Source organism: Stomoxys calcitrans, chromosome 5 (assembly GCF_963082655.1).
Source record: "Stomoxys calcitrans chromosome 5, idStoCalc2.1, whole genome shotgun sequence".
Classification (NCBI taxonomy): Eukaryota; Metazoa; Arthropoda; class Insecta; order Diptera; family Muscidae; genus Stomoxys; species Stomoxys calcitrans.
In genome coordinates this window covers 134090723-134103681 of record NC_081556.1, presented here as the reverse complement: position 1 = coordinate 134103681, position 12959 = coordinate 134090723, and the positions used below count along the sequence as shown (strand labels likewise).

Here is a 12959-nt window from a genome sequence, read left to right as displayed (position 1 = left end):
GTTCCAAATCTCAGTCAAATCGGATGAAAATTGAGGCTTCTAAAGGCTCAAAAAGTCAAATCCAGGGATCGGTTTATATGGGGGCTATATCCAAATCTGACCCGATGTGGCTCATTTGCAATCTTAAACTACTTACATCAATCAGAAGTATCTGTGCAAAATTTCAAGCGGTTAACCCTACGCACATGGCTAGATAGACTCAGATTGTCGAGACGACCCAGAGTATATATAATGTATGGGGTCGCAGATCAATATTTCGAGGGTTTACAAAATGAATGACTTGATTAGTATACCCCCATCCTATGGTGGTGGGTATAACAAACACGTTTAAAATTTCAGCCAATTCGGATAGCAATTGCGCCCTCTAGAAGGTAAAGATATCGAATCCAGCGATTGGTCTATATGGCAACTCTTACCGAGTATTTTGAAAGTCGAAACAAAATGTCATCTAAATCGGATAATATTGCGCCCTCTAGAGGCTCCAAAATTCAAATCGGGCGATTAGTTTATTTTGGGATAAACTAGCTAACGGATCGATTTTGACCATGCCACAATTATTGGGGAGGTCATCGTAGCGCAGAGGTTAGCATGTCCGCCTGAACGCCTGGGTTCGAATCCTGGCTAGATCATCATAACATTTTCAGCGGTGGTTATCTCCCCCTAATGCTGGCGACTTTTGTTAAGTACTATGCCATGTAAAAACTTCTCCTCAAAAGAGGTGTCGCACTGCGGCACGCCGTTCGGACTCCGCTATAAAAAGGAGGCCCCTTATCATAGAGCTTAGACTTGAATCGGACTACACTCACGTGACTACGTGAGAAGATGGCCCCTGTTCCTTAATGGAATGTTTATGTGCAAATTTGCATTTCCCACAGCTATTGGAAGTCATAGCAAAACATTACGTGCAAAATTTCAATCAAATAGGATACAAATTGCGACCTCTAGAGGTTCAAGAAGTCTAATCTGAAGATCGGTTTACATCGCTGCTTTATTAGGTAATATACCGATTTGTACCATATTCGGCACAGTTATTGAAACTCAAAACAAAATTGCGCAATCTAGACGTTCAATAAATCAAATCTTGAGACCGGTTTATATGGGAGCTATATCAGGTTATGGACCGAAGATCGACATATTTCAGATAATGGACTCATTCGAACCATTTTATGCACATTGGTTGGGAAGTCAAGATAAAATATTACGCATAAAATTTCAGCCAAAACGTGTAAGAATAGCGCCCTCTGGAGGCTCAAGAAGTCAAATCGGGGGATTACTTTATATGGGAGCTATATCAAAACATGGACCAATTTGGTCCATTTAAAATCCCAACCGAGCTACACTTATAAGTATTTGGAGAAATTTTCAAGCGTCTAGCTTTACTCGTTACAAAGTTTGCATACTTTCCACAGACAGACGGATGGACATGGCTAAATTGAATTAGAAGTAGTTTTTTTTTTTTGCTTTAAAATCCATTAATTGCCGAAAAATATAGCACTAGTTTTTTTTTAATGAAAAGTTTTTGAAAGCCAATTGCAACACATCGTTCAACAAATCGCTTGTAATATTTAAGCATCACTCAATCGCCCAACGCTTTCACCTTCATTATACCAACACACAATAATAAAAAGTGCTGCCAAGTTCAAGCAGACGTCATCATTCAACTCTCTCACACGTGCATTTGTTTACATTCTCTTGCTTAAAAAAATTCAATCTTCCGAAAATTTCCATTCCTTGCAATATTAATATAACAAACGCTTATTAATTAAGAAGAAAAAAATGGTATTTTTTACTTGCAACCATTGCGGCGAATCGGTCAAAAAGCCATCGGTGGAAAAACACTACAATACCAAATGTCGCAGTCGTGACAAGAGTGTCTCCTGCATGGATTGTCAAAAGGATTTCCATGGCGAAGAGTATGTGGCTCACACCAAATGTATATCAGAGTTGGAGAAGTATTCCGGCAAGAATTTTGTTGCCCGTGAATCGCAAAATAGTGGTCAAAAGAAACAGGAAACCTGGATGGATATAGTGCGCTCAATTTTGGAATCCCAAGAATACAATTTGTCAGCACAAACCCGCAACATTTTTCAGCGTTTACAAAGCTATGACAATGTACCAAGGAAAAAGGCGAAATTCCAAAACTTTGTGGCCAATTGCATGAGAATCCCCGCCAAGCAGGCCGAACCTGTATGGGCAGTACTGGAAAAGGAATTGGAAAACATGAAAAAATTAAAACAACAAGAAATGGCTGCAGCGAAAAAGGCTCAAGAGGAAGCCAAAAATGCCAAAGAAGCTCCCAAGCAGCAAAATGGGGTTAAACGCAAGGCTGAAGAGGAGGAGGAGGAGGGGGTCACAAATGGTGTGGAGAAAAAGAAGAAGAAAAAGAAAACTTCAACGGAAACAGAAACAGAAAAGCCTGAGGAAAATGGAAATGGCTTGTCAGAGCCCACCGAAGAAAGTGAGGAATTCCAATGGTCCACTGTTTTGGAGAAAATTGTGGCCAAGAATGCCGAAGGTATTACTATGGACAAACTGAAAAAGAAGCTGCTTAAGAAATACAAATCCAAGTTGTCTCTAGAGGAGCTAACAGAGAAGCAGCAAAAGAAATTTGAAAAGAAATTCGCCAAGACCTTAAAAAAATGTCCAGCCATACAAGTGGATAATGAAATAGCCAAACCCTGTTAATAGTTGCTAAGTTTTAAAATTAAGAAATTAGAATAATTGAGAGATTTATATTTTTTACAATATATTGAAGAACAAAACCGCAAAAGCAAATTTTTCGACTTACTGTTGCCGGCAAAAAGATGGCCTTCAAGTTTACAAGAATGCAACCACAATAATTCGTGCAATGCTAGTATGTAAAGCCAGCAAATTGTCCATGGCTTCCTATAACTGGAAGTTTTCATTATTTCAAAAAGCCATCGTTTTTGCTATAAAAGTTCTTTGAGATGTTTGTTTAGACCAACAGTTCTCATCTTCAAGTCTTCACTACAGTAGCTTAAATCATATCTAGACACTGCAATGGCTTTGCTTTATACCAAACTTGTCTGCGCCTTGTTGCTTATCTTTGTAACATACGCTGCAGCTGCACCTGGACATTTGCATCACCATACAGTTGCTGTGGTGGAACATCATCCTGTGGTGGTACACAAACCTGTTATCGTTCACAAGCCAGTTGTTGTTCACAAACCAGTGGTGGTCCACAAAGCCGTAGTGGTTCATGAACCTGTTGTGGTGCATCATCCAATTCATATTCCCATCCATCATCCAATTCATTTTCATCATCCATATCATCATCATCACCATCACTTGCATCATTGAAGCCCTCTAATGGATGCCAAGAACTTTTGATGACGAAACACCCAAAGGACTATGGTATTGTCTACGAACACCGAAAAAGTTTTATGAAAGAATCGATTTTTAAAAATTTTACATATATATTATACCTTGGCATTAAGAACATTAAAATGTTTCTAAAAAAAAATTTTTAAATATTTTTTATTTCCCAACTGAAGCAAGGCAGAATTGAAAATTTGGAATTTTCATAGAATTTCATTGGAAAAAACAAATTTCCGTGGAAATTTTTGTTTTTCGAAAAAAAATTGAAGAGATTTAATTTTGATACAAACTTCGACAAAAAATTGATCCTCAAGAAGATTTTGATGAAAAACGATTAGAAAACTTTCATTCAAAATATTAAAAAAAAATTAATTTTACAAAAAAAAACCAAAATTTAATTTTATAAAAAACTTCACCAAATTTGACTTTTATATAAACAAAAGTCGCTTTTCACTGAAAATTTCTACAAAATGTTAATTTTTGCAAAATTCAAAAAAATTTACAAACCAAACTTAAAGAAAAAAAAATATTTGTACAAAAATTTTCTGCATAAACTGAATTTCACAAAAAATTTTCAAAAATTTTACTTTTATTGAAAATTTTGACTACAGCAAATTTTCATTAATTTTTGCAAAATTCCATAAAATTTACAAACCAAACTTAAAAAAAGGTTTCTACCAAAAAAAAAAAAAATTCTACATAAACTGAATTTTATAAAAATTTTTGAAATTTGACTTTTATAGAAAATTTTGACTAAAGTCAATTTTCATTGAAAATTTTGTTGACATTTAATTTCCATAGATAATTGCGATAAAATTCAATTTTTAAGGAAAAATTTTTGGAAATTTGATGCTCGAAAAATTTTTCACAAAAACTGATTTTCAAAAAAACTAAATTAATACAACTAATTAGTTTGGCTGTCGTTTCTTCGGCCCGTTCCAATCTTCATCGCCCATAAAATTAAAAAAAAAAATCATATAAAATTTTAAAACGAAAATTAAATTTTTACAAAAAGATTTGTGCAAAAATTTAATTTCATAAAAAAATATCTAAAAATTGGACTTTTATCGAAAGTTTTGACAAAAGTCTATTTTCATTGCAAATATTGACGAAATCCAAACCAAATCCGATTAAAAGAAAATTCTATGAAATTTGATGTTGAAAAAATTTTGACAAAAAATTGATTTGCAAAAAAAGGTTGTCAAAATGTAATCCCTTGGGAGTATGTTCTGTGAACATTCTCACCACTCAGCTACCCCGCTAGCTCCCAGCTGGGCTTCTCATGATAAGCAGAGTTTTCTGTTCAGCTTTCGGAATTGTTGCAAACTCTCTAGTAGAATATCAAAATATTTTTTGAGCATGAAATTATGTGAATTTTTTTCCCAAGATTTTTTTAGTGCTCCTTTTAAGTCATATTTCTAGCTATCCGCTGTTTTTATATGGAGTTTGACATTTTTTTACGTGAAAAGCCGAGTAGAATATCAACCCATGAAGCCTAGTACCGACTTCGACTTTTCGCCTGAACAACTGTCAAAATGCTTTATAAAAAAATGGTGGCGCAGAAAATACGAACACATTCCGCAGAAGTGGTACTGAGTTATTTGAGAAATATACCAGCGACATGTCGCTGCGCCATAGAATGAGGCATATTTCGCCAACAATTAATAGGCTTAACGATGAACAGCACACAAATCGGAGCTCCAGTCCGTGTGCTGCCAACAGTTATCCAGTGATGGGGATTATTTGTTATCATATGAAATCGAAAGTTATCCACAACAATTTTGCTCTGAAATTCTATCCAGTGCATTTGACGTGGATTATATATTGGGTTGCCCAAAAAGTAATTGCGGATTTTTTAAAAGAAAGTAAATGCATTTTTAATAAAGCTTAGAATGAACTTTAATCATATATACTTTTTTTATACTTTTTTCTAAAGCAAGCTAAAAGTAAGAGCTGATAACTGACAGGAGAAAGAATGCAATTACAGAGTCACAAGCTGTGAAAAAATTTGTCAACGCCGACTATATGAAAAATCCGCAATTACTTTTTGGGCAACCCAATAGAACATACACATTAAAATACGGCACATGTTTGCTTTAAATCTCCAGTTCTCACCGTGTGAGCGACCCATTAACTTTTAACCTACTTCTACTTTCCAACAAGCTGGCAACCCCTTTCGTATGACATTTAGTAAGTGCCGTTACTTTCCCGTGTGTGTGTGTGCAATTGTGAAAATTAAACAAAATTTATTTAATATTTTAATAAAACATTCGGTAGACATATCCAACAACCTCAAAACAAAAACAATTGTGAGTAAAAATTTAATTTTTAATAAACTTCCATGGAATTTTCTAGAATTCCCGACAAATTCTCTCGACTTTGTTCAATTGGGGCCAATTTCAAAATCCTTTCTTGGGGCAAAGCTCCCTCGACAAGCGACGCCACATCGGTTTTTTCAAAGCCAAGCGCTCTAAGGCCATTTTCAATGCCTGCCTTTTGCATAATGTTACGAATGCAGTCCCCTAGAATCTTACCAGCATCTGCCGCTTTAGCTTGGCCTATGTCTGCTCCCAGAAGTTGAGCTGCTTCTAAATGACGTTCAGGACAAGCAGCGGCTGTAAATTCAAATACAGCTGGCGCAGTAATTATTACCGACAAGCCATGAGGAATGATGGCATGATCTTTGTCATAACCTTGGGGGTAGAATTTGCGTACTTGGCCCGATATGGGATAGGAGAGACCATGGGGTAGATGCACACCAGCATTTCCAAAGCCCACACCGGCCATGGTGGAAGCCAAATGCATTTTGGATCTTGCTGCTAAATTATCAGCCTGGTAAATGGCAGGCAAAAAATTCTCGCGTATTGTTGTCAATGCAAATCGGGCCCAAACATCTGATATGGGATTACGTCCCTGATAGACAGGACGTAGACTGGGATCGGCAGGTGCCAGGCCACGCTCTCTATAATCGATGGCGGTAAAGCTTTCCAAAGCATGACAAAATACATCAAAGCCACTATAGGCCATTACCCTCTCAGGTTGCGTTAAAGTGTGCAAGGGATCAATAAGACCTGTAGGATGTAATCAAATTGTTGTCGTTGTGAAATAGTTTTAAACATATAAACTCACCTAGCTTGGGCTTTAAATATTTACTCGATATACCAGTCTTGCAGTGTAGTTTCTTATAATCAAATATGGCAGCTCCTGTTGTCTCCGAACCAGTTCCCGAAGTAGTGGGCACTGCTATAAGGGGTTTTAAGGTTACATTGATTTCTTTGCCCTTGCCTATGGGTTGATTAACATAATCTAAGAAATCGGCTTCCTTGTCACAAGAGTAAAGATTAGCAGCTTTGCAGGTGTCTATAGAAGAACCTCCTCCTATTGCCACAAATGCATCGAATTCCTTAGAACGGGCAAACATGGCAGCATCCCATAGACTTTCGTCTGTGGGCTCTACTCGTGTCTGATCGTAAACTTCGAAATCAATACCATTTCGTTTGAGCGAGTCAAAAGCAGTTTGAACGCTGGGTAGCTTTACAACATTCCTATCAGTGACTATGCATATCGTTTTAGCACCACAATTGCGTAGATCTGCACCCAACTCAGCGGTTACACCAGGACCGAAACGTACAGTAGAGGAGGACATCTAGAAAATAGAGAAGTTTAAAATGTCATGGCCAAAAAGTTGTGGAATATAAAAAAATATTTTTAAAACAAGTACGATCGCACTAAGTTTGATTATGCGAACCGTTGGATGTTCGTTCACCACTTTTTATATATTTCTAATCCAATTTCTTGTACCAAAAAATCTAAAACTATGTTGCTGTTGTTCAATTTTGATAGCTAGGTTCTGTTAAGTATCCAGAACTTAGTTGACGTTGTTGTAGCAGTTTGTTCTGTTGTTTCTTTCATCTGTTTGATTCTGTTGAGTGCCCAGATCCGGCAACTCTGTGACTAAGATGGGGTGCGTCCAGAGGGATCTGGGTCTGAGTCGAGTGGGTCTGGCTGGTCAGTTATGAAGGTGACGTGTATCGTGCGGTCCCTGGTTACAATTGGGACATATATCTTGCACGTCGGCATCAATCTTTGCTCTGTAGGAATTGAGGCGGCTGCATCTGCCGGGACATAATTGAGCCAGAACTACTCTGGTTTGCCGGGTAAGGTCAATTTCTTCAGGTGCAATGGGAGGCGGTCGTTCTCCAAGGACTGCATTTAGCCGGTAGCTATTTACCGCATCTGCTACCGTGTCTGCATGAAGGTTGTCTAGACCCGCTTGATATGCCGCTTGATCTAGAGGTTCTCTCTTGTAGCGCTGAACCTCACGCTCTAGATCATCTACCTTAAGGCTTCTGGACGGTGAATATCTATCCACAAGATGATAATTTGGATGGTCTCCGCGATAACAGCCCAAAAGAAATTGCTTAGAGAGCATGTAGTTATGTCTCCTGGTGGAGTTGGTCCACATAAGAACTGAGCAGACAGCCCGTCGCAGTTCGTAGGGCGGTATTCTGACAGATTATTCCACTGCGTGTCACAGATCTGACGAGACCACACTGACGCTGCATAACTTACCACAGAGCGGCCAATTGCTTTGTACGTGGTCAACAAGGCTTCTTGTCTGCACCATAAGTTCTGCCGGCAATTGACTTGAGCACCTTGCTTCTACTTTTGACTTTATCGCAAATTGCTGTGCCATGTGGGGAGAATGTGTAAGAGCTGGAATACTTTTGGGATACTTGATGGTCGGAATCATTTCTCCATCGACCATCACAGTCAGATCGGCGTTCACCTCACGTGTATTTGTATTGAACTTTGTGGCTGAAGATTTGGTGGCAGATATCTTCAGATTTCTTGCAGCGCTGAGGTAGACGTTCAACTTATCGCAGATGTCAACAATGGGTGGGGGCCTTATGCCATGATCGTACAATCGTCCGTACAATATGATACGATCTCTATGCCGTCTGGAGGAGGTGGAATGGAGGATGGGTAGAGTTTAGACAGTGCAGGAGATATCACCCCGCCTTGGGGAACTCCTTGTTTCACTCTACGGTGCTTCGACTTCTTATCCCTAAATTCCACAAATGACTGGCGACCACATAGATAATTCGCGACCCATGGTTTCAGGCCTGGCTGGAGGGACGTGTTGGCGATGTCCTAAAATAGTTTGTCATGGCTGACCGTCATGGACCGATAGGTCCAGTGCCACGAGCACCGTCCTATCACATGGCCTGGGCTAAGTGAAGCCACGCCAAATGTGTACGGTGATGGCATGCAAAGCAGTTGTTGTGCTATGCAGTCTTCGAAATCCATGTAGATGCTCGGCGAATGGAAATTTTCCTACCAGGCTCGGGAGGAGTAAGCGTCTTTGCTACGGATAAGAAAAGGGAGATCGGTCTGTACGACTCCCACAAACTTGAGTCCTTTCCAGGCTTCAGTAGCGGGATCACTCTGTCTATTTTCCAGACATCGGGAACTATAAGAGCGTTCAAAGACAGTTTGAGGACAGTAGTAATGTACTCAACTCCAGGAAAATCCAGATTCTTCGAGATTCCGTCGGAGCCTAACGCCTTAGATGATTTGGCGCCACGGATGACATTCTTAACTTCGCCCACGGTGAATTGAAATTAGTTGGATCAAAACTACTCTGGCTTGCCAAGGGAGTTTTACTTTATCACATGCAATGGAAGGGAGATGGCCTCCAAAAATGACATTCCCTGGTTATCTGCTCACAGATCCCAATACCGGCTATCTTTTGAGGGCTGAACATCTCACTCTGGATCGGTATTGGGCACAGTAATATAGAGTGTGTATGTTTTTTATACCCACCACCGTAGGATAGGGGGTATATTCACTTAGTCATTCCGTTTGCAACACATCGAAATATTAATTTCCGACCCTAAAAATTATATATATTTCGGTTCGTCGTAAAATTCTAAGACGATTTAACGATGTCCGTGTATCTGTACGTCCGTCTGTTGTAATCACTCTACAGCCTTCAAAAATTGAGATCCTAAGCTGAAATTTGGCACAGATACGTCTTTTTGAAGCACGCTGGTTAAATTCGTGTACGGGCTTAATCGGACCCTATTTGGATATAGCTGCTATATAGACCGATTTTCCGATAAAGGGTCTAAAGCCCATAAATATTTTATTTTTCATTCGTTTTCGCATAAATTTGAAACAGTAAATAGTTTTAAGCCTCTGACCCAAATATGGTCCACAATATGGTATGGTCCGATCTGCCGATAAAGGGTCTGAAGCCCATAAAAGCTTTATTTATTACCCGATTTCGCTGAAATTTGAAACACAGGGTTATCTTAAGCCTCTTGATATATGACCTAAATATGGGCTATATTTAGGTATAGCTGCGATATAGACCGATCTCCAGATAAAGGGTCTAAAGCCCATAAAAGCTTTATTTTTTAACCGATTTCGCTGACATTTAAAACATTGAATAGTTTTACCCTTCCATAGGACACAAATGTGGTTCAGATCGGACTGTATTTAGATATAGTTGCCATATAGACCGATCTGCCGATCGGTCTGCCGGTCTGAAGCCCATAAAATCTCTATTTATTACCCGATTTCGCTGAAATTTGAAACTGTGGGTAGTCTTAGTTCTCCCGACATCCGTTCCAAATATGGTTCGGATCGGACTATATTAAGTTATAGCTGCCATACAGACCAAAATCCCGATAAAGGGTATGGAGCGAATAAAAGCCTTATTTTTTATCCGATTTCGCTGAAATTTTTAACAATTAGTAGTTTTGGGCCACATGCCATCCAACACAAATATAGTAAAGATCGGACTGTATTTAGATATCGCTGTCATATAGACCGATATGCCGATTAAGGTTCTAAAGCTCATAAAATCTTTATTTATTACCAGATTTTGTTGAAATTTGAAATAAAAAATTTAACAGTGACTTATATATATTAGACCACTCCGAACTTAATGCCTTTTAACTTGCTTTCAATATTCTAAAACATCCGCGGTAGTTAGAAATGTTTTGTTCGATACTGTATATGGTCTATAAATGGATATAGTTGAGAATTTTAATCATACAGCCCTTGGAATAGATTCATAGTGAAGGGTATCCAAAGATAGAGTTGACTGAATTTAATTTTTTTTTTTGGAAATATGTATAGCTACGGTCAGTTTTTATTTTCACAATTCTATACTAAATCTTACAAACTGCTATCAACAACAACGAAATTCTGATTACAACTGACCTCAAATGCATATTCCATTTTACCCGTTTGTGTGGCGGCGGCAGCCATTGATCCATACCCACTTGAATGTGCCGGACATTTGCATCTGTTGATTTTTATATTTACATATTTTAGTCGAAGAAAACACTTATTGTTGTGATTTATTACAAATTATACTTACGAATTAGTAACCACAGTATTTATTAAATTAATAACATTTTTTCGTGACATCTTAAGGTTGCTAGTATTTACTATTATTTTTTATCTAAAAATTAATTGAGAGTTATAAAGTACTGTTGATAAGATTGATCTGATCGTTGGTTGTATGTATGGCAAACTAAGAGAATAATAAACAGAGATTATTTTTTTTTAGAGAGACCATTTTTGAGAAATGGTCTTGCCAACGTAGTGTAAAATCAGGGTTTGCAAAACAGACTAAATAAAGCACTAAAACGGGTTTAACCCAGTTTGTGTTGCATCGCTGCGGATGACATTTGTCAGTTCTTCCACGATCGTTTAAAGTTCCCACTGTTAATGTAGTTTGCCAATGACCGGCCTTATAAATAGTCGACAAGTGCTGTGTTTTATTTCAGCCTAGCAATCTAGATGTTCTGGATAAAATATCAGTGCAAAGTTGTACTGGTAAGTTGTCAATAACATGCAATAATAAGAAACGATTAATAGTTATTTGGATTATATAGTATGTACTAAAATAAAACACAGCAATGGTTTCTTGGTCTGCTACCAAAATGCCGTCGTTAAGCTATTTCTCTACACAGAAAAGAACAAAAATCGGTTTCAATTACGAAAATATTTGATTCAATTAATTTTTTAATTTAAACTGTTTCAACTACGAATATGATAATATCAATCACAGTTTTTGGAAAGAGTGATTGAAAAAATATTTAATTAAAAAACTTACATATTCAAATAAAGAAATGGTGGAAAATTTTTGAAATTCCAATTAATTTTTTAATTGATCCAATTAAAAAAATTATTAAAATTTTCAATTAATTTTTAATTGATCCAATTTGAAAAATGATTGAAATTTTCAAAAAATCCAATCCAATTGAAAACATGCAAATGTTATATTATCCGCACTAGAACTGGCAAACTATCGATAATCGCAACATTCGATATTTTCGATAGTTTTAATGATAGCATCGATACTATCGTTAATTTCCCATCACCTATATTTTAAACGAACATGAGAAATAAAAATCTGGTGATCGATTTATATAGAAGCAGTATCAATGTAAAGACCGAGGTGAATAAAGTCAGTTCGAAGTAATGAGCGAAATCATTGTACAAAATATTAGTCTAATCGGATGAAAATTGCGCCCCCTTTATCGCCATTTATCTTAAAGGATACATTCAGTGTCGGATAGTCTATTATACCCTCCACCATAGGATGGGGGTATACTAATTTCGTCATTCTGTTTGTAACTACCCGAAATATTCGTCTGAGACCCAATAAAGTATATATTGGGTTGCCCAAAAAGTAATCTTTTTTAAAAGAAAGTAAATGCATTTTTAATAAAACTTAGAATGAACTTTAATCAAATATACTTTTTTACACTTTTTTTCTAAAGCAAGCTAAAAGTAGCAGCTGATAACTGACAGAAATAAGAATGCAATTACAGAGTCACAAGCTGTGAAAAAATTTGTCAACGCCGGCTATATGAAAAATCCGCAATTACTAATATATATTCTTGATCTTTTTGACATTTTATGTGGATCTGGCCATGTCGGTCCGTCTGTCTGTCGAAAGCACTCTAACTTTTGAAGAAGTAAAACTATCCGCTTGAAATTTTGAACAAATATTTCTTATTAGTGTAGGTCGGTTGGGATTGTAAATGGGCCATATCGGTCCACGTCTTGATATAGCTGCCATATACGCCTATCTTGGATCTTGACTTTTTAAGCCACTAGAGGGCGCAATTCTAATCCGATTTGCCTGAAATTTTGCACGACGTGTTTTGGTATCACTTTCAATAACTGTGCTAAGTATGGTTTTAATAATGGTTGTAATCGGTCCAAAACCTGGTAAAGCTGTCATATAAACCGATCTGAAGTCTTGACTTCTTGAGCTTCTAGAAGGCGCAATTCCTATCCGATTTGGCTGAAATTTTGCACGACGTGTTTCGCTATGACTCCCAACAACTGTGATAAGTATGGTTCAAATAGGTCCATAACGTGATATAGTTGCCGTATAAACCGATCTTAGATCTTGACTTATTGAGCCCCTCGAGGGCGCAATTCTTATCCGATTTGCCTGAAATTTTGCACGACGTGTTTTGGTATCACTTCCAACAACTGTGTCAAGTATGGTTGTAATCGGTCTATAACCTGATATAGCTGTCATATAAACCGATCTGGGATCTTGACTTCTTGAGCCTCTAGAGGTC

General features: G+C 37.5%; 3 protein-coding genes across 3 annotated transcripts; 2 read left to right on the top strand and 1 right to left on the bottom strand.

Moving 5' to 3' along the window:
* Positions 1-1684: 1684 nt before the first annotated feature.
* On the top strand, positions 1685-3439 carry LOC106095316 (uncharacterized protein C16C10.8). Its single transcript, XM_013262555.2, has one exon. The coding sequence runs from the start codon at positions 1777-1779 to the stop codon at positions 2683-2685; it is 909 nt and encodes a 302-aa protein (XP_013118009.2). The 5' UTR covers positions 1685-1776; the 3' UTR covers positions 2686-3439.
* Positions 3022-3321, top strand: LOC106095315 (uncharacterized histidine-rich protein DDB_G0274557-like). Its single transcript, XM_013262554.2, has one exon. It carries the CDS (start codon positions 3022-3024, stop codon positions 3319-3321), a length of 300 nt encoding a protein of 99 aa, XP_013118008.2.
* A 2153-nt stretch (positions 3440-5592) lies between the features above and the next one.
* LOC106084871 (probable hydroxyacid-oxoacid transhydrogenase, mitochondrial) lies at positions 5593-10873 on the bottom strand. The gene is made up of 4 exons (XM_013248811.2): positions 10733-10873; positions 10573-10657; positions 6469-6985; positions 5593-6410 (listed from the first exon to the last, which is right to left on the bottom strand). The coding sequence occupies exons 1-4, from the start codon at positions 10780-10782 to the stop codon at positions 5668-5670; spliced, it is 1395 nt and encodes a 464-aa protein (XP_013104265.2). The 5' UTR covers positions 10783-10873; the 3' UTR covers positions 5593-5667.
* Positions 10874-12959: the final 2086 nt, after the last annotated feature.